The sequence below is a fragment of the Sinocyclocheilus rhinocerous genome, unplaced genomic scaffold (genome assembly GCF_001515625.1).
Source record: "Sinocyclocheilus rhinocerous isolate Xijiao unplaced genomic scaffold, SAMN03320098_v1.1 scaffold1509, whole genome shotgun sequence".
NCBI classification, from domain to species: domain Eukaryota; kingdom Metazoa; phylum Chordata; class Actinopteri; order Cypriniformes; family Cyprinidae; genus Sinocyclocheilus; species Sinocyclocheilus rhinocerous.
In genome coordinates, this window is record NW_015662985.1 from 1 (window position 1) to 27,932 (window position 27,932).

The 27,932-nt window shown below is 37.5% G+C and overlaps 2 protein-coding genes across 3 annotated transcripts in view; both read left to right on the forward strand.

Annotated features, from left to right (window-relative positions):
- Positions 1–2,747: 2,747 nt before the first annotated feature.
- On the forward strand, positions 2,748–5,421 carry LOC107728691 (GTP-binding protein RAD-like). 2 transcript variants are annotated; one of them, XM_016538969.1, is made up of 5 exons: positions 2,748–3,205; positions 3,338–3,706; positions 3,872–3,945; positions 4,168–4,372; positions 4,602–5,421. In XM_016538969.1, exons 2-5 carry the CDS (start codon positions 3,352–3,354, stop codon positions 4,877–4,879), a joined length of 912 nt encoding a protein of 303 aa, XP_016394455.1. In that variant the 5' UTR covers positions 2,748–3,205; positions 3,338–3,351; the 3' UTR covers positions 4,880–5,421. The 2 variants fall into 2 exon arrangements, with proteins under 2 accessions (XP_016394455.1, XP_016394454.1); XM_016538968.1 differs by having other exon boundaries at positions 3,342–3,706.
- Positions 5,422–5,831: 410 nt separating this feature from the next.
- cdh16 (cadherin 16, KSP-cadherin) overlaps positions 5,832–27,932 on the forward strand; it is a 37,396-nt gene continuing 15,295 nt past the window's right edge. Inside the window, exons 1-12 of the mRNA XM_016538966.1 lie at positions 5,832–5,876; positions 6,751–6,808; positions 8,280–8,375; positions 11,337–11,471; positions 11,892–12,021; positions 13,060–13,218; positions 13,940–14,136; positions 18,112–18,237; positions 19,943–20,093; positions 20,171–20,383; positions 20,827–20,903; positions 23,989–24,180. Coding sequence (XP_016394452.1) covers positions 6,773–6,808; positions 8,280–8,375; positions 11,337–11,471; positions 11,892–12,021; positions 13,060–13,218; positions 13,940–14,136; positions 18,112–18,237; positions 19,943–20,093; positions 20,171–20,383; positions 20,827–20,903; positions 23,989–24,180 — 1,512 coding nt within the window. The 5' untranslated portion in view covers positions 5,832–5,876; positions 6,751–6,772. The remainder of the gene's footprint in view (positions 5,877–6,750; positions 6,809–8,279; positions 8,376–11,336; positions 11,472–11,891; positions 12,022–13,059; positions 13,219–13,939; positions 14,137–18,111; positions 18,238–19,942; positions 20,094–20,170; positions 20,384–20,826; positions 20,904–23,988; positions 24,181–27,932) is intronic.

Genomic DNA, 27,932 nt, shown 5'->3' on the forward strand with positions numbered 1-27,932 from the left:
ACAATACCAGACCAGGAGGACTGTTTAGTGCTTAAAAAGTGAGAGGTGCTTCCAAGTAGAGTTTAAAAATGTCTCAGGAAAAGAAACGGTGGTGATAGAGAATTCATGTGGAACCAATATATATATTATTTTTTTCTGTTTGACAGTACGTGGATACAGAAATAAATGTTATTCTGTAATGCTGTCATATATTTATGAATATGTACAAAATGACCTTACTTTTAGAAAGTTGTGGACTTTTCAAATACATTTTTTATTGGTCAAAATGGAAAATGTGTGCAACAGAAATAATTTGCACGGCTTTGTTTTGTAAATCTTGTTTTTGCCAAAAAAAAAACAAAACATGTGAAATCAGTTTTGTTATTTTAATTTAAAAAAAAGTTCAATCACTTAACCATAAGCCAATTTTTCTATGGCCAGTTGTAGAACTGTTGTAGTTGCTGTGGTATAAATATTTAATTTCTACAGATAAATCAAATACATGGCTTTACTGGTATAGATCATAATACATCATTATCTTTATACTAGACACTTATTAATGTAGGCAGGGTAACTTCTTTAGAATGAGCTATTATTAACCTTCATCACAGACCAACTTATAGTGCACTCTGTTATTGCATTTGTGAGAGACAAAAGTTAGGCTGATGCTCCTCAAATGATGCAGGGAATGACAGGAAACACATTATTTTGATGATACACAGATACTATAATAAGCACAATAGTTTGCAGAGTCTGTTTAGATTATACTTACTTGGCTTTCAAGTCACAAAAGTGCTTTCACTAGCATGCATTAAAAATGCATGATAGATACTATTTCACGTAATAGAACTCTTATACAATAGTTTTGTTTTGTATAAATTACCAGACTAGCTAACATTGCAAGTCTTTTTTGGTCCGGTCATGAAAATAAATACCAAACTTCAAATATTAATTTTCGTCATTGATTTATGATTATTTATTTGAAATGTTTGCTTGTCGTGCGTCTGGGCATTAAGTGGAAAGGACATGTCAGGAATCAGGATATATCAGCACAAAAAAGAAAGCATATATTGTCTGAATAAATTAGTACATGTTGTTATATGTGTGTGTGTGTGTGTGTTTACCATATAATGTTTTATAGTGTAAAATAAAATGGTAAAATTGGTTGCCAAAACTTTACCGTAAAAAATATGGTAGCAACATTATAGGTTTAACAGACTTAACTTCAAATCACAGTAAAAAACTGTAATTCATTTATTGATATAATCTTAAAATACCAACATATTGAAGTACTAAAGTCTGTTTTGTACCATTGTAATACACTTGCAACCACCAAAAGCAGGTGGTGATGATAAGGTCATATGACGAATCACCTCGTTCATCACAAGCTAAGGATGGAAATACTAGCATATATAGAATGTGCACAGTGTCATTCACACAAGCACTAAACACCATCACGGTAACACACATGATACCGAAATAATGCAATAAACATTAATTTAACAACATTACATGTAAGATAAAACCCAAATGTACACAACTGAAAAGAAGAAAAAAATAAGAAGAAACAGTTATTTCAATGAAAAAACATCAAATATGAAGTGTCATGCAAGGAATTGTGGGAGTGTCAATTTATGTTTGATTGTTTTGTTTTTTACTGTAAATTATACAATGACTTGTTGTTTTTCACTTCCAGAAAACGTAATTTTAACAGTCTTATTGTGAAATTACATTAAATGTAATCACAATTTTTCACTGTGTATAGTACAGAAACTTACTGTTAACCAATTAACATTTAGTTTTACAGAATCTGAGTGCTAATGCAAAAAATAGACTAATTAAAATCAGATCTGATAAAACGAAGAAATAGCCATATGCAACTCCCGTATTATACAATCAGCTGTTAAATAAGAGTCAAAATATGGAAATGTATCTTCGATTATAACTGTGGAATAATAAAGTAGAACTGTATTGGCAAGGCACAGGATAGTTGATACACTTGCTGGTAAATGCCTGTACGTGACAATACCTATCATGTACCACTAGATGGCAACATTGAACTACCTATAAATGTACTCCACCAACATGATTTTGCCCTTGAAAATTATAGGATGATGTTTTTAGCATGCAACAAACATAATAAATGATAATCTGACAATGGATACTAATTCTGATACTAATCAGAAAATCTCTTTAAGTAATACCTTTTGAATGCTGGGGAAAACAGTTGATTGCTGGTCCTGGGTAAATGTTATTCATTATATTTCATAGAAATTCAAAGTGATGATGTTTCAAGAATTACATGGTGACGTGTTGGTGACTTGGTGATTTTAGTTCATAACTGTATATCATGAAATCATATAATATGTTAACCAACCAATCTTGTTACTGTACAGTAGGCAACAATCAAAATCCACAAAATTGACCTTTCCAGCCATTGTGATAAACCAATAATCACACTAGAGAGCACAATTAACCACACAAACAAAGCAAAAGATCATTAGGGTAACACACACAATTCTTAAACAAAGTAAAATTATAATGTCCATTGAAATATAATAGTTTACCATATATATGATTAGGTATCTTACAGTATACCAATTCACAGCATTTTCACATTGTTTTGCCTTTAAAATTAGGAATTTTACAGTGCATGCTGAGCTCAGGCTGGGAGCCCAGCTTCAACCAGTTAAAACTAGCAATTTTCAGCCCAACTTCAACCAGTTAAAACTAGCAATTTTCTATTTTAGCAGGAGGAAAAAAAAAAAAAAAAAAAAAAAAAAAAAAAAAAAAATATATATATATATATAGCCTACACTGATTTCTTTTCATGAAGCATTTTTATGTTCGGACTATACGCCTTTGCTTTACCTATACAGTGAGGAAGCCATTTCATGGCTGAAGTAAAAGCGGAACATGAATCAGCCCATCGTCTATGCATTACACGCGCAGGGGAGGGAAGACCCTCTCTGTCGGACGCCCTCGCAGAATGGTGAATCACACGCGCTGGATTCCGCCCCTCCCTCAAAATGATGTTACTACTACAAGAAAGACTCGTGATTCTCCGAGGCAAGCCCTCCCTCGGGCTGACGTCAGCCACTCGCATAAATAAGGGATCCGTCTCATCACCGATCATAAGCGAAACCCTCAGCGGAAGAATAACGGCGTTAAACGGAATAACTGGAATTTTGACATTAAACGGAAGACGTTGTAGACGCAATCACATGTAAGTATCATTTTGACATGTTTTAATATCTTACAACTCCTCTTGGTAACTTAGTAGTAATATTATTATAGGTGTAAGTTTGTATCAAACTGTCATTATAGTGTACAGTTGTTATAATATAATTTTACACAGACAGGTTTGGAGTCATGACCTTAAACAAAGGAGACAAGTTGAGGAACATGGACAAGAGGAGAGGTAGCATGCCGTTTCCCCTTCACCTGCAGAACTTGCACAGAAGGAGCATGCCGGTGGACGACCGAGAGCTGCGCTCGACGACCGAGGCTCAGCCAACCGAGCTGTCCAGCCTCATGCGCTTCAGTCCGGCAGAGGAGCACAGGAACAGCTGCATGTCCGACTCCTCCGACTCGGTCATCTCGTCCGGCAGCGACTCAGACGCCCAGGTCTACAAGGTGGTCCTCCTGGGCGAGCACGGCGTTGGGAAGTCGAGTTTGGCGAGAATATTTGGAGGAGTTGAAGACAGTAACGACTGCGAGGAAACAGGTAAATATAAAATGATGTTGTCCTTATGTGTTCAGAAGGGCTTGAATCAAGATTTCCCCTTCAGACTAATCATTTCTGGAAAGACTAAGTGATGTGGTGCTTTTTTGATTTAAAAGCTTGTGTAACATTACAGATGTGTAATTATGTATTGCTCCTTCATTTCAGGAAACACATATGACAGATCCCTCCTGGTCGATGATGAGGAGACGTCAATCCTTCTCTATGACATATGGGAGCAGGTAAGCAATGGGTATGAAGAGTTATTAAATTTAAATAAATAAAATATTATAATATATGTTTACCATAAAATATTTTAACTAAATTAAAATAAATAAAACATTAAAGTAATGAAAAAGATTCAAGTTAAATATGTTAACTAAATAAAAAAATGTAATGTCATTGTCATTAGCTATGGTCAGCAATAACTTTTTCATGCATAACCATCCAGTTTGTTCCTGCAGGACAACAGCCAGTGGCTGAAAGATCAGTGCATGCGTATGGGAGACGCCTATATCATCGTGTACTCTGTGACAGACAAGTCCAGCTTTGAGAAAGCTTCAGAGCTACGAATCCAGCTGCGCAGAGCTCGGCAGTCGGAAAACATCCCCATCATCCTGGTGGGAAACAAGAGTGACTTGGTGCGGTCCCGAGAAGTTTCTGTGGATGGTAAGATTTCAGCCACCTTCTTCTCCATTTTAAATATGGCAGGTAGAAACAGACCTTGCAGTCTCTGGTTGGAGTCAGGTTGTAGGTGTTTTGGATAAAGCACTTGCCTGTCTCCTGAGCTTTGAGGAACAGCCAGGAGGCATAGTAATGATGACACGTAGCCTCCATCGCTCTGGTAATGGAGTTTATGCTCACCTGCACGTGTGTCTCTTTTCCCCCGTCTCTCTAGAGGGCAGTGCCTGTGCCGTTGTGTTTGACTGCAAGTTCATTGAGACTTCAGCCTCGCTACATCACAATGTGCGCGACCTCTTCGAGGGCATCGTCCGGCAAATTCGCCTGCGCAAGGACAGCAAGGAAGAAAACGCCCGCCGGATGGCCAACTGCAAGCGCCGCGAGAGCATCAGCAAAAAGGCCAAACGTTTCCTGGGCCGTATGGTGGCCCGGAAGAACAAGAAGATGGCCTTCAGACAGAAGTCCAAATCCTGTCACGACCTGTCAGTGCTATGAAAAACTGGACTAATTTGCCCTCTGATACCCACGACCAGAAGCTGTGTGTTTTTCATGCTAATATGAGGACTGTCTAGCTGTACAGACAAAAATGAACTTGTTTTGTAAACTGAGAAGAGATTCTATTTGAAACAAAACTGACAAAATCATGTTGATTATGTTGACTGGCATGAGGCTTTTTATTGTTATGTTACATTATTCTGTGTTTTGCTGCCTTAATATGTAGAGTTGTCAAATTCTGCGCATGTAAATAGGAGGTAAATGCACAGATCACAATGTTCCCTTTGGAGAGCTATGGGGTGTGTTTGCACAAAGGCAAAAGAAATAGGTTATTTTCCTTATGTGGACTATAGCTGTATCAGACGTCTAAGGGATGAGCACAAGTCATTTTTTTGTTGCTATTACATATGGAATCAAATGTTAGTACTTGAAACTGAGTGCGCAGGTTCGTAACTCAGCCAAGACACTGAACTATAGGTTTGGGTTTTTGGGGGGGCCGGGTGGGGTAGGGCAAGAGGCAATATAAATAGGATGTTTCAGTATAAGAGGTCTGATATGGTTATTCTGACATCTATGCTCCATGTGTAAATGAACGACATAGAAGCAATAAATTATGTGTTGTGAGCTGTTTTTAAAAACATTTGATTTGCACTTAATGCCATGTAATATTATTGAGTTGTTAATTTTGTTACGTTTACAATTGGTTTTATAATAAAATATTTTTTAAAAATACAATTTTAATTTGCATTGTGCTCAATCTACTACCAACACAAAACACACATTCAGACTTGAAGCTATTATACCATGTAATTTATTCCCCCATACATATGCAAGCCAGGGACTTGCTAGTCAGTTGTGTAATTGGAGGAAACAATGTAGTTAAAGGTTTTCTCGGCCAAATTAAGAAAGCTAATCATTAATCAGGTACAAAAGAGAGGCAATGCTCTTAACACTTGAAGCCATTCTCAATTTCGCTCACGGGAAGTGTGGACTGAAGGTAAGAGCTGCTTTTATTAAACAGCTTATGTTCAGATAGACAAAGACGTGAGTAAGATTTTGTCACAGTCCACAGTGACGTCAATTTGCAGAGTTTTGTAATTTTTCTGCCTTGTTCAGCAACCGCATCACTGATTACAGTAAACTGAATTGAGTTTCTTAGAAAGTTCGACTAGAGATGCTATAGTTGTGTAAGGTGTAGCTTATTATTTTATTTTTCTTTCTTTACCCGACGTAATTGTAGAGTATACAGACTTTTGTTTGTTCGTTTGTTTGTTTACATTCATGTAGGCTAATCGCTGGGTACACGCACATAATTTACTGTCATGTTTTGTAAAGCGGATATTCTTGTTTTATGATCATGCTTTGTATAAAAAAAAAAACAACATTTAGCCGAAATTCTGTAGCTATCTCTGAAAAAGCGTAGGGTACAAAAGTAAGTCGACACCTGACGTGATGTTACATTAATGAGGTGTACTCGAGTTTAACATTAACTGGAGGGAAAGTTGTCTGATGGCACGCTTGATTCTTCGCTCAAACTATTAGGCTACTTTTTCTCTTAAAGGTGCACACAAAGGTTTCACACAAAGAAATGATCAGAATGTTTATGTAGTTAATTATGTAGACTACATTTACATTATATAGCGAAACTACAATATAGCAGCTGACGAACCACATATGAAGAAAAAAAAAACTTACGCAGTTGACCTTTAAAAGCAAATCCATTATTATCCATTAAAAACTACAAAAACTTAAAAAAAAAACTTTAAATTTTTTTTTTTTTACATAAACATTAACAAATCAATAGATAAAAAAGATTGAACTTAAATGCAAAGCCTGAATGCTAAAATGATGTTGTTGTTTTTTGTCTTAAGCGTGAAGGCCACTGTTGTCTGGATGGAATCTCTGATTGCTTGGTTTATTGCACTGAGTGTAAGTTCTTTTAGTTAGCCTTTTTGTCTGGACTATATACAGTGGATATAGAAAAGAATCACTGTCATTTAAAATAATAATTAAATTTTGTTTCTTTGCAGCCTGAAATGAAGACGGGAAACATTTTTTTTTATTTTTTTATCCAGCTGTATTTACTCAGTGCAACTTATAGCAAACATCCAAGTGAAAGATATAACACCAACATAAAAAAAAACTGAATCACTGAGTTGGAAAAAGAATGACATTTTGTTGAACCACCTTTTGCTTTAATTACAGCCTTTAGTCTGCTGGGATATTCCTCTACTAACTTTGTCTAATCTCGACTTTGCAATATTTGCCCACTCTTCTTTGCAGAATTGCTCAAGTTCAGTTCAATTTGATGGTGAGCGTTTGTGGACTGCAGTCTTCAAGTCATTCCACAGATTTTCAGTGGGGTTTAAGTCTGGGCTCTGAAGAAGATAAACCTTCTTCCCATTGACAACTTTCTGGCAGAGGGCAGCAGATTTTCCTCAAGAACTTGACGGTATTTTGCCCATCCTTTTGTCCTTCTTACAAGTGCTCCAGTCCCTGCTGCAGAGAAACACCCCATAGCATGACATTACCACCTCCATGCTTTACTGTAGGAATGCTGTTATTTGGATGGTGAGCTGTATTGGATTTCCGCCATACATATTGCGTGGTGTTGAAGCCAAATAATTCAATTTTAGTCTCATCTGCCTCAGAATCTTCAAGGTGTGTTTTGGCAAAGCTCAGTCGTGACTGCATGTGGCCTTTCTGGAGGAGTGGCTTTTTCTTGCAACGCTCCCATACAAGCCACATTTGTGGAGAATTTGTGATATTGTTGTCACATGCACACAATGAGCACTCTTTGTCATAAATTCCTGCAGCTGCTTCAGAGTTGCTGTAGGCTTGAGGAGTGGCTTTTTTCTTGCAATATTGTTGTCACATGCACACAATGACCACTCTTTGTCATAAATTCCTGCAACTGCTTCAGAGTTGCTGTATGTCTCTTGGTCTCATCTCCAGTTTCCTCCTAGCTTTCATCCAGTTTAGAGTGACGTCCTGATCCAGGGAGGGTTCATGTTCTAACAAATATATTCCACTTCTTAATAATAGACTTCACTGTGCTTCTAGACATTGATAAAGCCTTTGATTTTTTTTATCTATCTCCTGACTTGTGCCTGTCCACAACTTTATCCCGTAGATCTTTCGACAGTGTCTTGCCACCCATAGTTGATTGCTTGCTTCAGTTGCACTACCAAGGACTGAAATGCTCCAGGAAAGCTCTGTGGATAAAACACTTGGATACAGCTGGATAAAACAAAAACTGTGTCCATTTTTATTTCCGGCTGCAAAGCAACAAAATGTGATTATTTTAAAGGAGTATGGAGAATGATTCTTTTCTATACCCACTGTATATGTTTATCACTCAACATGATTTACTTCTGCAATTAATTGTTTTCTATTTTAGGTGCTGTCTCAGAACATTTTGCTTTCTGAGACTGCTCATCTTAAAATTGGTGTTCCAGAAAACTATGATGGTATTTTCCCATGGTACCTCACCAAGGTGAGTTCTTTCAGTAAGGAGGACAAAATGACTTTAGAAAGTTTACATATTAGTAAAAGCTGTCTAGACCGAAGAATTTATGTAATTTTCAAAAGTGAGCAGATGTGACACCAAGGTTCTGAACATTTCAGTAGGCTAATAATTTTAATCTCTGTAAGTTCTGACTAGGTGACATATTGTCTAAAGAGACTACAATGAAAGAAATTGTTGTGTATGTTATTTATAGACTGAATTTAGTTGGTTAAAATGGACAGTCCTTGTGCCGTGTTGCGAATGACTAAAGAGTTCTGAGAATGTATTAATGACTGCTTCTAAGAGCAACATCGAGAAAGGACTGAAAAAGCAGAGCATTGAACATGCCATTCAATAAACCCTACATCCCACTTCCCAGAGCACTCAGAACTCAAGGTGTAATTATGAGCAGGCATTCACGCATAAACCAGTCGTCATAAAACTAAATATGGAGCTCCTGTACAATGCCTTACTTCAAACCCTGTGTCAGACATCTTTACCAGATGTCGTTTAGTAATAGCCCGGTTGCTCTCCAAAGAGCTTTTCACTTTGACACTGTAATTGGCGGCATTTCTGAAGGACTGTTTGGGTCCTAGTGCTTCTCGCTTATCAATTTATGCATTTGACGGCATGCTATCAAAACAGTCTCTGTGCCATGTCCAAATCAAGTATAATGGCCTATATATGAGTGGGTGGATAATTACCCGCACCCTGTGTAATCACTGAAAGAACAGAATGATGGCTACATAATATTTGTTTAGGCTTACAAAAATAAGTGTCAAATGAGGTATGATGCAATTCATTTTTCCCCCCCTCTCAGTTGAGTGTTGTATTTTGGCTACAGGCAACACAGATAGACCTGATCATTTTTTTTCTTGCTTTTTTACCGCAGTCAATCAAAACAACCAAGCATGGGTTTAAAAGACTGGATATCCTGTGCAGATGTGTAGGCAGCATTTCAGATTGAACAAGGGGAAAGGCGAGCTACAAAGTGCCACGCGAGTCATGCTGTGTGTGCAATCAGCACTTCAATCAATCTTTACCTTTCCTAACAAACACTCACTGGCATGTTATTCTAAATATGCTAGGCAAGCATGGAAAAAAAAGATCTTCAGAATTACATTCCAGGAACCAAACAAAAGACTTCAAATTCACTGGCCAGGCAGATGGGAATTTTTGGCATGACACTGACTGTGCAGGTTCGTGTGCTATTTAAGATATGTGACCACATGCACACTGTACCCTGTATTGGATGTGCCAGTACTGAACAAAGAGCATTTGGAGCCTCATGCCCAGCTTAATTCAGAATCTCTATGTATTGGTGTCAACCACTGAGCCACATAACTGCTGTCAACAGTTGCAGCCATGTTTATTCACAGACATCTAGAGAACGGTCAGCCAAACATCATTACCGTCTCACTGACCGCTTCTACTACACAAACAGTGTTTACACTCACAGCCAATAATGTGCTCTTCAAGTGTAGTTGGGGATATCATAATTATGAGTTCTGAGCACACAAATGACCAAGCCAAGTCATAAGTGGGAATTTCTAGATGGTACACAAGGTGATGTTGGAAGGAACGTGTTGATTTGAAACTTGCCAGAAACACTGGTCTATAAAATAGATGATATATGTATAATCTATATAGAGATCAGTAAGTAAGTCTGTAGGGAATGGTGTTAATTATTCAACTTTCACGGTTTGCTTCACAGATAGGCCTAGTTGTGATAGCCTATATACAGTAAGTGACAAAAAATAATATTTCCATATATAATTTTGAATTCTGATGAGTTATGTGGGTTTATTGTTCACAATATAATTCATTTGTTTTGTTTAGGGTACTTCCATGTTATGGTATGTGTTACTTGTACTCATTAGGTCATTATAAATAATGCCTGACTCTGAGTTTTCCAGCACGTGCACTTGTAGGCAGCAAAATGTGTTCAGTGTGATCTAATCAAGCAGCACATATCATCAGCAATTAGAATGTAGCTTAATTTATCCACATACAGTAAAGTAGCTTCAGTATCCAGATAATTGATTAAAATTATGGCTGCATAATTCAATTAACAAAAAAAAGTGATTATGATCACAGCTCCCGCAATAACATAACTGTGAAAAGTGTCAGATACACCAGCATTCTGTTTAAGTACCACTGTGGCAAAGGTTCTTTTTGTTTACAATGTGCTATTTTGCATCCTGGAACATTATAACCAATCACAGAGCACATGAACACAATGGCCAATCGGATACACTTGAATGTCACCTGTTCAAAATGCCAAAGTACAGACACAATGTAAATAAGATAAACCTTGTGTAGTGCACACAGCTTGATTGACTGTTAATGGATTCACAGCTTCAGTGATTATAAGGGGAGTGTTTGTGTGTGGCTGTGTATAATCTATTCACTATTTGAAAATAAAGTTTTTGTTGCTGCTAAAAAGACCAATGGCTATCTACAAACTGCAAAAATTTTGGAAGTGACAACTGCAGAAATTACATCAATGCAAAGCTAGTGATTCTTTTAAAAAGAAATCAGGTGGCTGAGCATATCAGACCTGGTAAAGCCTTTGGTGGAGTGGGTGGGGTTTGTGTGATTTGAATGCAGATATGATGACTATAGTGTTAAAAAGAGTACACTGATTTCCAATCCCAAATTGCATTTCAAAATTTCTCGATATAACAAGCAGTTCAAAAAGGCTTTTACACTTGTCTTTTTAATGCATACATACGTTTACAACATACATTCCAGATACAGAGATCACATTAATGCCAAGTGTAAACTATACAGTACATAATGGTGTCTGTTAAAACAAATGAATAAAGCAAAAGATGTTCATTAGATGTTCATCAGAAGATCTTTTGACATCTACGCAGAGCATACAATTTCACACTATTGATATTTATAATATGTGTTTCATATATTAATCATATTTTGATTTTACAGTTGCCAGATCTCCCCCTGACCTATTCTGATCTGACTGTAAGTGGTGACGATGAAGGAATTTTTGGGGTGGAGTCAGGCTTCCTGTACGCCCTTAAACCTCTGGACAGAGAGAAGCAGCCATCTTACTCTTTGCAGGTGCAGAATCGTAAAGGAATTAGCTTTTTGTTAAAAATCATTCAATAAAGAAATGTTCCTTTGTCTTAGACCCATATTTAATGTAAGTTTTTAAAAGTACATCAAGAGACACTTTCATATGTATCAATTATATTTCAAGAAGACTTGTTTTTGTCATTCATTCTTTTAAAATTCATTTAAATTCAGCATTGACTGCTTCAGCGCATGGCTTCTTGAGTGTCTCCCTAATGTTCAAATGAAACCTATGCCACTCAGGTCATTTTTCAGCATGTAAAAAATCTGCATCCAATACATCCGGTGGCAGGCCAAAATAACAAATGCTGACTAAAATTGCCGACCAATGAAACGTGAAGCAAAAAGGTTTGAGCTCTAATAAGACATGCTGCTTGAGTGATTTGACCGTAGTCATTTTTTTCCCAGGTGTCCTTCACAAAGTCCATAAACACTCAGAGCTTTACTGTCGAGGTGTGTGTCATCGATAAGAACGACAACGTGCCAGTGTTCTTGGAAGAGAGCATGAGAGGCAGCGTGCAGCTGGGGCTTCTCAAAGGTGGGTGGGGAAGCGTTCAGCAGGCCTTTGCTTGATGCTTATCCTAATCGCCTTGACTTTTTCTACAGCCATGAGATGCTAAATGAGATATAGACTGAATGTCACATGTTTCTTACACACCATAAATTAGAGTAGCATAGTAGTGCAGTTAGAAATAGCTTAGTGTGGCGTAATTGAATGGCTGTTTTCCCCTCTTTTTCCTTTCCATAATGAGACACATGAAGAGCTTTTTATGTCTGTTAGATATGAGAACAAGCTGTTTTACCTGTACATCACTGTGATGACAGATGAAATGCCCTTGAAGCACTAACACTCATGTGTTCTTCAGGTTCTTGAATGTTTTCTCCGAAACGCTAACAGAGATTGGAGTGAATTACAAGACCAAAATGAAAAATGATTTTGCTCATTAATATTCAGAGATTACTCATCTCTTATTTTAGGAACATCACAATAAAGAGACCCGTGTACCCTGACCTCAGAGGCTTCATGCTGAGGAAGAAAGCGAACATACTTAAGAAACAAACAATGATAATGATTCAACATCTATTATCAGTGCAGTGAAGTCATCCGCTTATGTTGAATGTACATTGGCAATTATTTGAATATAGAAAATCAGTAATGACCTGTGTTGAATGTCAGGCTAGTTGTGAGATTGTAAGCCGTTTTGCAGTCACTTGATTACAATCAAACATTAAGAATGGGGCAATTAAAGGAATTTGAATGTATTCTGGTTTCAACAAAATTAAGCTCTGTCAACTCATGCCAATAATTACGGAATTATTTTCAGTGGTAATCGACAGCTTTGCTTTGATATGTTGCACAGCAGCCAGTCCCATTCGTCCCTCTTCTCGCTGTCATTTCCTGTCTCCTTTCACCCTGTATATATTATTAAAAATGATATAATTGTAAGAAAAAGCTATTTTTGAAATTCAGTTCTGTTAATATGCAAATAGCCACCATTTGCTTGTCAATCTAAATGTGTCAGTTCATGTAGATTGTGATAAATAATTCTGATATATGTGTGTGTCATTATCACAGGAATTCCGTTCATGCAGGTGGAAGCACTAGACCGAGATGACCGAAACACCGCCCACGCGGACCTGCGCTTCAGTCTTCTGGACCAGATACCACGCATCCCTGCCAGCCACATGTTCTCCATCAATTCCATCACTGGAGAAGTGTCCCTTACAGAGGATGGTAATAAACTACTCCTGCTTGTGCGTGACTAAGATTAGGATGAATTAAATTAATAGTCCAACTGATATATTTGGTCAAGAATAATTAATAATAAGTTTATTATTATGCATTATATATCTTGTGTTAAACACTCCTTAGAAATAAACTGGAACAGTTAGGTGATAAACAAAACTGCTGAATGTCAAAAAATAGCTTTTTTTCAGTTATACTACAAGAACTGAAACTGTGCAATTGAAAACAATTAAATTGTTTGTGGTGTAACCAAATGTAGTCAGTTTGATTCAAATAACAGAAATTTAATCTGACTTACGCTTCCATCATTAAGAAGTTTGGGGTCAGTATTTATTTATTTTTTAAATTTTTTAAAGAAATTAATACTTTTATATTCAACAAGTATGCATTAAATTGTTCAAAAGTGACAGTAAATAAATGTACATTGTTAAAAATATTTCTATTTCTGAATGATCATGTGACACTGAAGACTTGGCTGTTGAAAATTCAGCTTTGCCATCACAAGAATAAATTACATTTTAAAATATATTAGAAAATGCACATTTGAAATTGTAATAATACTTCACAATGTTAATATTAATAATAATATTGGAACGGTTGGGAAAATAAAACCAATGATATATTTTCCCTTTTTAGCTATTGTTGGTGTGTTGTTGATCTTTGGTATGTCAGACTTTTTTTTTTTTTTTTTATCTGTCCATCTGTCCAGGTGCCTCAACTCTAGATCCAGAGATGTGTGGCCGCTACAAGCTGTCTGTGATGGTGCAGGACATGGCCGGCAAGGCCAACGCTTTCTTCTCCACTGGAACTGTGTTAGTGGAGGTGACTGGGAACGCGTGGGCCTCACCTGACCCTGTGAGACTGCAGGAGAATCTGCCTGGACCATATCCAATCCCAATCTCACAGGTACGCTCTTAAAAATAACGGTGCTTCAAAAGGTTCTTCACAGCGATGCCATAGAAGAACCATTTTTGGTTCCACAAAGAACGATTCAGTAAAAGGTTCTTTAAAGAACCATCTCTTTCTTACCTTTTTATAATCTGAAGAACCTTCTTTTGCCACAAAGAACCTTTTGTGAAACAGAAAGGCTCTTCAGATGTTAATGGTTCTTTATGGAACCATTTAGACAAAAAGGTTCTTCTATGGCATCGTGAAGCACCTTTATTTTTAAGAGTGTATGACGAATGACTCTAGGTGTACTGAAGGCATGAGATAGATATTGTGTGTGTGTGTGTGTGTGTGTGTGTGTGTGTATATTAACATAGGTGAGTCTGTTTTATATTGCATTCATCCTCTTCAAAGGCAAGCTGTGGCAGCATCCCACAATTGCACATGGCTTTCATCATGACATGACCTTGTGCTTGATGTTCAGATTTTATATTAGTCACGACTCACTGCCATCTTAACACAAAGTCACTGTCTATGAAACACCTGATGTCATGATAGTGGATGTGGGGCATCTACTTTTGGCCTCTTAGCACTTATCTTTACTGCATCTATTTCCCCAGCAAAGGTGAAATCTTGCTTGAATACAGCCAGTGATATTAGAGTGAAATTGCGCAGTGTGCAGGGGAAAGTGCATATGATATGTGTTTGCAGAATAATCTTTTGCAGTCACAAGTTGTTTCGTGGGTTTGTGGCAAAAGATCGTCCTCTCTCTTCTTCCTGGGCGCCTCCTACACACACCAGCGTCCTTTCCACCCACTAAAATTCCTGGAAATGCTTTCCTTTCCCAACCAGGGCTATATGTACTCAAGCAGGGTGGAAGATTTCGATGTTGCTTTTTAAACCTAAAACATAAAATTCCAACTTTAAAATATTAGGGCTATCAGTAGATTACAAGAAATAATCATGATATCATAATTTTTCAGGCCTCTTTTAAGAAAAGAAAACAGAGTAATATGCTAAATGTGTGCAAGTTAATTCCTTTGAATGACATTTGTAAAAGAATATGTGCTTTTGTGAGTTTGGAGTTTATTTATTTATTTATTTACCCACATTGATACTTTTTAATAAGAAAAATATATCATTTTAGTGATGTGGATGAAGGGGTACTTGAGGCTTACTGGTGAGGATCTGGAAATACTGTTCTTTATTATAGTATTGGTTTTGATATGTGCAATTTTAACTGCATTTTAATATATAACTTAATCTTATAAAAAATAACTTAATCTTAATATAAAATATGAAGCAATATAATCTTAATACAAAAATATGCTGTAATGGAACATCGGATTGATATTGCATTGCATTATATTTAAATTAATTTCCGTCAAAGTACTATTGATGTAAGGGAGTCAGATAAGGAACAATCATACGTGTGCTATGTGTTTGCTGGGTTTGACTTGACTTTTTTTCTTCTTTTTTTTTAAATGGGAAGAGCCTTTTCCCACCCACTTGTGTGTGCTGTGATGTGCATGTGGGTGGCTGTAGTTACACTGGTTATGAAACAGATTAGTGGTCATGAAGGACTCAGAGTCTGCATGTCGTGCATTTCTCTCTGTCTCTCATAGCAACATTGCTGGACAGCATCGCCTGTGCTCTCCTCATTTCATCTTTTTCCATTTTTGAAATAAACATAAAAAAAGTGTATCTCAATCCTCTTAACTCCACGTGTTCCGACAAAACCCTTTTGGCATTTCAGATAAAGAGCTTTATTTGATCATAATGCTTAGTGGATGACTTCAGCTTGGGATGTCAGCTTTGTTTGTTTGCTCTCACTCAAATCCACCAAATACAGGGGTGACACAATTCAGGAGAGCAGTTAAACTGAGTATCTTGCCCAATCCCCATTTCATAGATATTGGCCTGGTTTCACAGACAGGGCTTAGACTAAGCCAGGATTAGGCCATAGTTCAATTAGGCCTTGTCTGTGAAACTGGGGGAATGTGTTGTGCTGATGCCACAATAGTGCAATCAAATTTTTCTCTCCAATTTATTTATTTATTTTTTGCTCAAATTTACCCTACATGGCAAATCACAGCTCAAGAGTCACAATTTGCTGTTTGTGACTGAGTGTGTATGAGAGACAGATAGGGTGACAGCAGAAGCATTTTAAATCAAGTCTGTGGAGGATGTCATGAAGCTCCAGGCTAAAAACAAATGGCATTGTTCCAGTAAATCTGTGATCTGTGATACTCTGTGGTTTATTTTGCAAGATGCTGGTAAAAAAAATGTCTTGCTTAAACAGGAAACACTCTTCAGGGTGCTTGGATTATACTGTGCTGCATTTTAATTAAGTTCTAAACATTAGTTTAGAAGAAGCCTGATTATTCTGTCCTTCACAGAAACATCTATAAGGAACTAATTGTCTCAAGGCATAACTTCCTGTCTACCAATTCAACACAACAAATGTTGCTTATCAGGATCTCGAAATAAAAGTTGTTTCCCCTCATTTTTTCCATTTATAACCCCAATATACCGGTATATGACTGCATCATGGATGAGCAATTTATTTGTATTTATTTATTTTTAAATTACTTTGATCAGAGATTCACTACTGTGACTCAGTGATGAAGCATTTCCAAATCAGTATCAGTAACACTTGAGGAGGAGGAGTAGGAGGATACAACTTCATCATCATAGACACAATAGTAACTGATTAATTTAGTTGTTAGCCAAATCAAGTGTCCAGGACTCCTGCATGATTATAGAATGATGTTTGTCAGATGCGATTAAATTATTTCCGACTGATCGGTGAAAGGGTGAGTATTTTTTTTATTTTCTTGTGATCGTAAGAAAACGCAACAGAACAAAAATAATAATGGTCTCCTAGGGCTTCCATATTAACCTGCATCTCCTCAATGTGCATGGATGAACTCCTTATCACAAGAATATATTTTCAACATCCAACTGTTAACACTCTCTCTTGTCAATCCACAGCACTAAACATCAAAGGCATGAACTGACTCGTCCTAAGAGGATTCTATCACTTCTATCAAAAACAGGCTTTGGAAACTAAATAGATGACATCACCTTAGTCGGTGCTCACCATTTTTAGAACAGCAGGACGACACACATTAATCTCTTCAAAGCCCTGCTCTTGACGGTTCATAACAGTGTGGGCAGGTCATCATTAGAGAGGCCCACTGATGTATACAAAGTGCTTGAGTTTGGAGAGCCATCTCCATAACAAACGGTTGGAGGGTGAGGTACTGAGGAGATACACATATCCCCCTCACTCTCCCCTCTACAGGGTCCTCTCCTTCTTCGGTGCGTTTCCACACCCTTTCCAGGACCGTTTGCATCATGTGTCGCAGTGCAGTGGAAAATCCCTCCATCGCGAGGGCAGCTGGTTTGTTTTGGCAGGTGCCGGCCTCACCGCACTTATCAGCTAACTCTCAGCAGTGCCTAAACAGGCAGGGTTTTCCTCAAACACTGTATCTCATCTTTGTTTAAATCTGATGTCCAAGCCATTTGGATGGTGCCCTCACAGGTGCCTTGTGTGAGCATTGTATAAAGAAAGCAATCTTGATTTTAAGATCGGCCTTTGGGTAAACATGTTCATTCAAGTTAACTACTGTTAATGTCTTCAGTAGTATTGATTGGTTATGTTGTGTATTTTGTGAGTGTGTGCGCACTGGTTTGGGTGGTTTATGAGGACACAAATTTGTATAATGACATGGGTATGACACAGGTATTACAAAATGAAGGTGGTTTATGAGGACACTACCTGTGTCCCCGGTATTCTAAAGGCTTTAAAAACATATTAAATGGTGTTTTTTTTTGAAAATCTAAAAATCCACAAAGTTTCCTGCGAGGGGTAGGGTTGTGTGTAGGGTTGGTGTAGGGCGATAGAAAATACAGTTTGTACAGTATAAAAACCATTATGCCTAGAGTCCCAATACCAACGTGTGTGTGGGTGTGTGTGTGTGTTTGCAGGTGAAGTGGAGTGGCAGTCCAGTTGAGTATAGTCTTGAGGGAGAGTTTCCAGAAATGCTTTTCACTATCAACAGGGAAGGAATCATTTACCTGAATGCTCCTCTGGACAGAGAAACACAGGACCAGGTGAAAGATAAAAAAAAAAACTTCTGTCATACTTGTATATGTTTACATCAGTACTATATGTGCTAAACCCTCTCTGAATGTTATAAAAACAGAATGACTACAGAAACTCTAATGTGCAATAGTTAATCTCGTATGTACTTTTGTTGTTTTGCTTTTGATATTTGAATGATAAGAGAACAAGAGTGAGAACTGTAAAACCTCAATCTGGTGTTGCTCCAGCTCCATTTATTTTCCACACTCCAATATCATTTATTGATGGTCATTTTTATCCATTTATATTTATTTATTAAATCAAGTAGTCCACCAGTAGTCCATGTTAAAGCTTGAGCCGAGTCCTGCACACGTTTTTGACAGCACACCAAATCCTATGTCATGCTTGAGGATTATATGAACTAGTAAATAAATACTGTTCCTAAATATACCATTCTAAATCCCAATTGTTTGTTACTGATCACACAGTGATGTTACATGACTTCACTCCTCCAGCCATGTAACTCCATTAGGCCACATTCACTCAGCAGCAAAATGCAGCTGCCAGTCCAGTATTTGAGTCATTAATATGGTTGCATTCAAACAAATTGTATTTATTTACGAGAGTGACAGTCGCGTTCTATAACTGAACTCACACCAGTAAATTTTCAGGACTCATAACTAGTCGTACGTCACATTATACAGTGTGAGAGAGCCCCTCTGTGACATGTTGTGGGCTTTCATGTATGGTTTCAGTAATATTCAGAGACGTGGATATGAGCTTTGTGTCATCTGAAGGTTTAGATCCAGTCACCGTCCTCCACAGTTTATTTGGTCTGCGAGTGACTCAAATCCTCTGCTTACTGAGGCATAAACCTTCTGTTGATTAATTAACATGGAACGCCTCAGTTGAACTCTTGCCGTGTCACGTGATAAGACTTTGCCATTTTGGATGTCACCATCTTTAAAATCGGCTTTAGTCACTGTCGCTATGGTTAAAGGTGATAGTCACAAATAGAATACGAGCTTGACTTCAGTTGCACATTCAGACTGCTGATTGAACCGAACATTTTAAGACTCACGCTAAAAGTAAATGCAGTTGTCAGTCCCAAACACTGACAGTGTGAACGTTGTCTAAATGTCTTAAGATGTTCCAATGTAAATATGTCTGCTTACTGGAGATTCCCCGCCTTCAGATAACTACACTCTTAAAAATAAAGGTGCTTCAAAAGGTTCTTCAAGCGATGCCATAGAAGAACCATTTTTGGTTCCGCAAAGAACCATTTAGTCAAAGGTTCTTTAAAGACCATCTCTTTCTTACCTTTTTATAATCTGAAGAACCTTCTTTCGACACAAAGAACCTTTTGTGAAACAGGAAGGTTCTTCAGATGTTAAAGGTTCTTTATGGAACCATTTAGACTAAAAGGTTCTTCTATGGCATCGTGAAGCACCTTTATTTTTAAGAGTGTAGCCACTTTTTAAGTGACAGAACATCTTCAAATTTATAAGCAAGCCTTTGAATTTTAGCCAACAGGTGTATTCGACACAGAGAAACAAAATTTCTATTTTGTTTTTTAATAATTTTTCTATTCAATATATAGTATATTTGGGATTTCAGTGAGCATGATTTCTCTTCATCATGCACTCTAGACCACAGATGACTATAATACATCGGCAGAAGACATACTGTTTTCTTTGCAAATGAAAATTCACAAGAATCCCTTTTCCCTTTTAGTTTCATATTAACATAGTGGTAGAGAGGCCAGATGGCAGAGAGATTGCTAAGCCTGTGGAGCTGCGAGTGATGGTGGGGGACGCCAATGACAATAGGCCCACGTTCCCACAGATGCAGTACCACACGGTGGTCAAGGAGCTTGCGACTAAAGGTTAACCACACTATATAAATGCTATTTAAATACTAAAACAAAGCACGTTAGCGAGTGGTATGATCTTCTGCTCGCAGGTACAGAGATTCTCACAGTCCAAGCAGCTGACAACGACGATCCGAAAACCGATAACGTGCGGATATTTTATCGGCTGGTGGGCCAGATGCCTGAGACTCCCCGGAATTTGTTCCGTGTGGACCGGGACTCGGGAGTGATCACAGTGCAGGCGGACAGCATGGAGGGCACCGCTCCACAGTACACACTCACCATCACGGCAGAGGACGCTAAAGGTCGACACATCACCAACACTGATCAATGCTAAATTAGTCTTGCAAAATGGCACCACTTAATATAACTGGTGTCCTTTTGTGCCATTTTCTCTGATTGGTTTGTGTGATTAGAGACACCTTTTTTCAGATTTCACATTGTGATGCTCAAACATAATTTCATGTAACACTTGAGGTAGTTACTGTAGTTATGCAGCATGATGGAGCTGCTATAATTGATCTCTGTAATTTTATGGACCCAAATAATGGCTCTCAAAATGTCACTTTTCTTTCCACACACACACACACACACAGTGTGACTAGTGTGTCAGCTGACATAAATAGTATGCCATGTAGAATCTGATGTACTGTCACACAGCAACGTGAGATCTTGCAAGACTTTTTATGTCGCCTGATATTAATTGATATTAACAGATAATCAATATGTTCTCTGACTTGTTTCTCAGGGTTGAACAGCTCCTGCACTGTCATAGTCAAAGTTCTGGATGAAAACAACAACCCACCAATCTTTTCCCATCATGAGGTATGGACTGTGCACTATGGGTACTGCTGTTTTTGTTATATATTATTTTCAGTTTTGTGAATGAGATCAGTTCCCTTTAGACACTTGATGTTTGTTTTTGTTTTTTTGTTTTTTGCTGTCATCTCAGCTGGCAGGTGGACTTATTTCTCCCTTTATTTCTCTTTATCTGTTAGTGTGTGTGTTTGTACAAGACCTGTGTTCTAGAAAATGTGATTTACAGAGATCACTGAGATAAAGAGCTTTCAGGGGGAATCCATGCTTTAATCTCAGGCTTATGGACATGTAATAATTTAGCTGGGAGTGTTTCTTTTTATAGGTTTGAGCACTACAAATGAACAGTGTTCATAGCTATAATTGGATGACACCAATTAAGTTTATTCAGATGAATTCTGCATTTCTCCAGTAATGATCTCATATCTTTGATTGCTTGCTTGCAAGCCATTTTGTCATTCAATTTTATTATATCGTTTCTAATTACTGAGTTATGGATTTATTTCGTTATATTCAAGATTGTTATATTCAAGGTACTATATCTCTACCTGAAAATATATTAGATTTAGGAATGAATGATGCATATCATATCAATTATCAGCCAACTCTATATTATATATTTTTAATTTATTGGTATCGCTTGATGTTGAATACAGGTGCATCTCGATAAATTAGAATGTCGTGGAAAAGTTCATTTATTTCAGTAATTCAACTCAAATTGTGAAACTCGTGTATTAAATAAATTCAATGCACACAGACTGAAGTAGTTTAAGTCTTTGGTTCTTTTAATTGTGATGATTTTGGCTCACATTTAACAAAAACCCACCATCATGACTTACTCTCATTTCAAACCTGTATGCATTTCTTTCTTCTGCGGAATGCAAAAGAAGATATTTTGAAGATCACTGGTAACAGTTTCGGTTCCAATGGACTTATATTGTATTTTTTACAGTTTGGTAACCAAATTCTTAAAAATAACTTGTTTTATGTTCCTCATTCCAAAAAAATTATTTGGAATGACACAAGGGTGAGTAAATTATGACAGAATTTTTGATTTTGGGTGAATGTGTGGTGGCAAAAGTAAAGTCGTTAAGTCTAAAAATGTATACATCTTTATTAATTTATTAATAAATAAAAATGTAATAATTAAATTAAATAATTAATTAATTCACTCATTCATTCATTCAATTTAATAGTTAATTGTTAAATGTAATTGTATCTAATCTCAAAATGAATATATATTTTTAATGCAGTTTTTTTTTTTTATGTTGCGAAACCTAAAATCATTTGTAGAATTTACTGTATAGGATTAATTGAAGTTTCTCTCTTATTTTAGAGAAAATAGTGTCAAATTTTAATATGAATTTTAATTAATAGGAAAATGATTATGAATTAAAAAACATTTGGTCATTGACCAGAGCAATTAAATAATTATCATCTTATCTGTATAAGCCAGAATGTTAATATCAGTACATAATTACATTGAGTAAACAAATGAAATATAATGTACTGTGCTGTGATGTTAATGTGGAGCTTAAGTTCAAATGTTTGCATAACATATCTGATTCTCCTATTTTTGGAAATATTTCTTATCCTGAGGTGATGTTCTAAATATGACCACTTACTAATTTGTAGCGTTATCTATTTATGCTACATGAGCGCATTCACTCATGCAGAACAGCCCTAAGCGCCTTTCTTATGTCATCATCTTTGTTCACTGATGCAGCCGAGTTGAATAATAAACAGTGAGATGATCACTGACTAAAATGATGGGAAGAGATGAGCAAAAGGAGAGATGAAGAGCAGATGCAGGATGTAGGCAGGCAGTGGTCCCTGATTTCTGGAAAATACCCTGCGTGTTTACGCCTACGTGTTGTGAATAATACAGGAGATGTACGCGTTGTGCAGACAGAGTGCTGGTGTGAAGATGGAGGGCAGCAGCAGTGGCGCTGGCTTGAATTCAGCAGGTATATTTAGATCCGCTTTGAAAGAAGAGCAAGACTTGCTCTGTTCTGCATTCTGGAAACATCCATAAAGCTCACCTCACTGGCTGTGTGCCTTTCATTTTCATTATGTATCCCCTAATTTAGTTGACAATGAATTTTAGGAACTGTGATGCAGCCAAAACTTCTTAGATGAATGATGTTTTGATGAATGGTGCTGTACTTACATTAATGAACAGCATTGTTTGCAGAAATATTCACAAACACATGTTCTACTCTCCTGCTAGACACTGTCATGCCACATTCAGCTAACAATTTGGTTCTTTGGTTTCCTTATTTTTATTTCACTCTCTTAAAGTAGAAACATTTTTTAGAAGGTCATGTCTGTATGTTAGGAGTTTAGTTGTACAAAATGCACAACATTTTGTATTGTTATCAGTGTTGAAAACAGTTGTGCTGCTTAAGAACAGAATGTATTTGAAATATATTTTTTTGTTACAATATAAATGTCTTTACTGTCACTTTTGATAATTTTAAAGGGATAGCTCACCCAAAAATGAAAATTCTGTCATCATTTTTTCGCACTCCACTTGTTCCAAACCTGTATGAGTTTCTTTCCTCTGCTGAACACAAAAGAAGATATTTTGAAAAATGTTGGTAACCAAACAGCCATTGACTTCCATAGTATTTTTTTTCCCATTCTGTGGAAGCCAATGGCTACTGTCAACTGGTTGGTTACCAACATTCTTCAAAATATCTTCTTTTGCCAAAAGGATGATGCACAAAGTATTAAAAGGGTTCCATTAATTGTGGCCAACGTGTATTAGAGAAAAGAAAATCATAATGAGATTTCCCCCCATTCTAAATTCTTATTCTTCAATGAAAGGTTAGATTTTTGTAAATTTTTAAAATAAAAGATCATTAGGATTAACAATGCAGATTTATTTTGACAGCCTTTTTTGATCACATTTACCAAGGGTACCAACAATTCTGACCACGACTGTATCATTTATTTAAAGGCTAACTTCATAAAGTTGTTACAAATATTGTGGTTTCTAATCACAGACCTATTAATGCTTTCTCTATTCTCCATTTTTATCATAATTGCATACAGTATCTTAGAAATCTTTAATTCATTTCTGTCTCTCTAGTATGGACCCTTCCACCTGGCTGAGGATTCCTCAGTGGGCACCACAGTCACTGTAGTGTCGGCATGGGATGCGGATGAGTGGGGTGGGGACAGCTGGCAGGTGGACTACAGACTTGAATCTGGGAATGAGGAGGAGGTCTTTACTCTAGTGACTGACAGACAGACCAATGAAGCTGCCCTCATCCTTGATAAGGTATCTTCTCTGCCTGAATACTACTGCTGGTCGTAGATGCATAGATGCACATCAAACCAAGTTGCACTTGTTTTAAAGAATGTGCTTTTAAAGCACAAACATTCTTTTTAATGAGGGCTTGGGAAAAGCTGAGGATTAAAAAAAAAAAAGAACTTTCAGTGGTCTGTTCTTTTTCACTGATTCAGGGAAAAAATCTTGAATCATCACCCTGACACAATGTGATTGTTCTTTGTTTATACAACTTTTAATCTGTGATCTGAAATTGATGTTGTGTCGGAAACTTCTAAACACATCCAAGTGAGCCACATGCAGTTTTATGAAGTGCTTACAGAATGGGACTGACACTGCAGATACTCATCGTCAAATCGTCAAAATGTATGATTGTTCATACTCTTGAGTTACTATAATTATCTCTGTGTTTACCTTCACTGAACAGTTTCATTTATACTAGCTGCTATTTTTATAGGTAACGGTAAGGACATGATGAGGTTTGAGTGTTAAGTTGTTCATCACCCAGCCCCTTAAACACTACTTTTCAAAATAGTTTATATACTGTTCAAGAATTGACACCGAAGTGAACTAAAAATGTCTTTGCCCAGTTGGTAAAAAAAAAAAAAATTATTATAAAGTAAATGAATAGAAAATGTCTAGTATCAAATGCTACTTAGTTTGATATAACACAATTAAATTTGTCCATATTAAGTGGGGCTTAGGTTTTTAAATACTTTTTGAGGTCATTGTTTGAAAACAAACAGTTAAGTCATTATTTAGCAGGCCATTCATCCAGGGCTCAGGGCCTGATCCTCACCATGACCCACATTCCCTTCAGGTGATGCAGTTGTTCCAGTGCAGGGTCACCACAAGTGTGTGATTAGTGTATCTGATTCCCTTGATCTTGATCTTGGTTTACCCCATATATGAAATGCAACCAGTTTGATCCATTTATGACATCTTTTATTCATGTTTTGCCAGATTGCAAGCTGGGAGTTTGACATTTCAACAGAGGGTTTCTGAATCCTGATATTTACTGATATGTCAAGGAACTGAGCCATTTGTTTATCTTGTGTTCATCTGTGTTCTCATTTGCTCTGCACAACTCTCTGTTGTTGTTCTGTGGCTCAGTAATTAAGTGGTTGTATTGTATTTTTAATGGGCAGGAGTTAATTACAGTATGTCATGTTTGCAGCATGGGCAATCAAACTGGAGACCAGTTCAGGAGATGAACTGTTTTTAGGTAAACAACAGTAATAAATTGAATTTACTGTTGCCATGAAGCATGTTAGATCAATGTTTTTACAGTTGTCAGGAGCTATGATCATTTGTTTGTGTGTGTTCAGTTTAATGCAGGGATTGGCTGAGGATTTGAGAACAGCTCATTTCTTGTCCATAGTGACAGATGTGCTGAACACACTCATGTGTTCTGAGTGAAGCAAAAAGATAGAGGAACTCACTATTCCATTTGAAGGGCACTAAGCTTTGTGTAACATTTTTAGATATTCATTGTTGTAAAAAAAAAGAGGTTTCTCAAACTGAATTAGAAAAGTAGAGGTCAAAGTAACATGACAAGAAGTGTCTGATTTTCCTGATGTCTTAAAGTTGAACCTCCAAGGTTGTCTGGTTGTGGTGAAGTGGCCAATTGGACACCACAACCAGGTTTCTGGCTGCTGATTTGTAGATCCTAGTTGTACAGTGCACTGTTGTTGTGGTTGATTGATGGGTTGACTGGGATGACAACTGGAATAAGGGCAAAGAATGGCAGAACATCAGGGTCTGGTCAGAATGCTGTCTGCTCTTTAAAATACAAGTGAATTAAGTGACTTAATAAATTAAATTAAGTGAAGTTTGGATGTAATATTACTAGCGGAAAAAACGGTAGTGCTGTTCACTTCCAATCAGTAGCATTAGTCTTTTTCACTCTGCCTCTGTTTTTCTCTTTTTTTTTTTCCTTTCTGGGAACATAAACACAGATTCAGCATTTGTATCATCACTGACATCTGTCACGGAGTCAACCAACAGAGCAGCGCCATACCTCTGCACTCCACCCGCTCATTCACTCTCCCCGGAATTCTAATCACTCACACCATTACCCACCATTCATAAGCACTCACTGCACCAGTCACCATTGTCTAGTCTCGTCTCTTCTCTACCTTTGATCATGCTCCTAGACTCATCTTGTGGTCCCTGATTCAAGTTTGGATTCATCGTCTTCTGCCTTCTCGTCCGACTGCCTGTACCTGCAAGTTAAAGACTGTTCATTCCTCCATTCTGCTGAATTACTATTTACGGTGTTGTGTGATACTTACCTTTGCTGTGCATCGCTTGCCTCCATTGCTTGCACTGCTAATTAAAGATCTGTGTTGAGCTTATCTGCCATCTATCCTCTTCTGTTGTGACAGAAGACTAGACCGACAACACATCTTGGACCCAAGCGATGTTCATCGCCCTGTATCAGACCCATTCGCTGAACTCATACAGGCTGTACGGCAATCTCTACCCCCACAGACCATTCCATCTTCTTTACCACCACACCACAGTCCCATGGCACGGCCAGCGCCCTACAGTGGTGAGGTGGAGGAATGCAACGGTTTTCTTCTCCAATGCTCCCTGTATTTTCAGCCTCACTTATTCTCTTCAGACCATGCCAAGATAGCATACATAATTTCACTTCTATCAGGAAGAGCTCTTTAATGGGCTAAAGTGATTTGGGATGACAATGGCCCAGCTAACAGCGCTCTGACGACCTTTACCACCCATTTTAAAGAAGTGTTTGGTCAAACTGCTAATACCCTCTTTGTTAACAATCAACGGCTCTGTCTACGGCAAGGGAAAAGTTTCGTACACTCACAGCAACGAGTGGTTGGAACGAGACAGCCCTCTTAACCGCTTATCGACACTGTCTGTACCTGCAGATCCGTCAACAAATGGCCATCTATGATGACATAATTGGACTAGAGGCCTTCATCCAACGCTCAATATGGATTTCTCAGAGGCTCGCTGACATTACCTCCAACATTCCCGCTGCAGCTCCTCTGCTCGCAACCCACTCTGCCAGCCCTCCAGCACCAGAGCCCATGCAAGTGGATTCCATCCATCTCTCATGTGCCAGACTGCTCAGTGCGACTCATGTCCCTTGTCCATCCCGGAACAAAAGTCTAGGGAGTAGTACATTGAAGAGGCTCTGAAACAGAAGTTCATTCGTCCGTCTACTTCCCCTGCCACATCAAGTTTCTTCTTCGTCAACAAGAAGGATGGGGGCTTGAGGCCTTGCATCTATTACCGGTCCCTCAATGCTCAGAGCATCAAATATCGTTATTGCAAGAGAGACAGTGGTGTGACAACTGCAAAAAAAGGGGCACAGAGATGTTTCAAACAGTATAATCACCACTGCTCTAAATGTACCGGCAGATGGAGGCGTAAAAATGAAGTGATGTGACAATGAAATCAAAAGTTCAGTGTTTATTCTCAGAAGTGCAAAAAAGTAAGTTTTCTCGCTTGTGTGCCAATATTTACATTTACATTTACATTTAGCAGATGCTTTTATCCAAAGCGACTTACAAATGAGGACAATGAAAGCAATCAAAATCAACAAAAGAGCAATGATATGCAAGTGCTATAACAAGTCTCAGTTAGCTTAATGCAGTACATGTAGCAAGTTTTTTTTTTTTAAATCATATAATAAATAAAAAGAAAACAGATAGAATAGAAAAAGAATAGAGAAGCAAGTGTTAGTTTTATTTTTTTTTTAAAGAAAA

Excerpts from the sequence above, each read along its gene's own strand:
- LOC107728691 (XM_016538968.1), top strand. The coding sequence starts at position 3,009 with ATGATGTTACTACTACAAGAAAGACTCGTGATTCTCCGAGGCAAGCCC. Across the intron at positions 3,707-3,871 it reads TAACGACTGCGAGGAAACAG|GAAACACATATGACAGATCC; the intron begins GTAAATATAAAA and ends CCTTCATTTCAG. Across the intron at positions 4,373-4,601 it reads CCGAGAAGTTTCTGTGGATG|AGGGCAGTGCCTGTGCCGTT; the intron begins GTAAGATTTCAG and ends CCGTCTCTCTAG.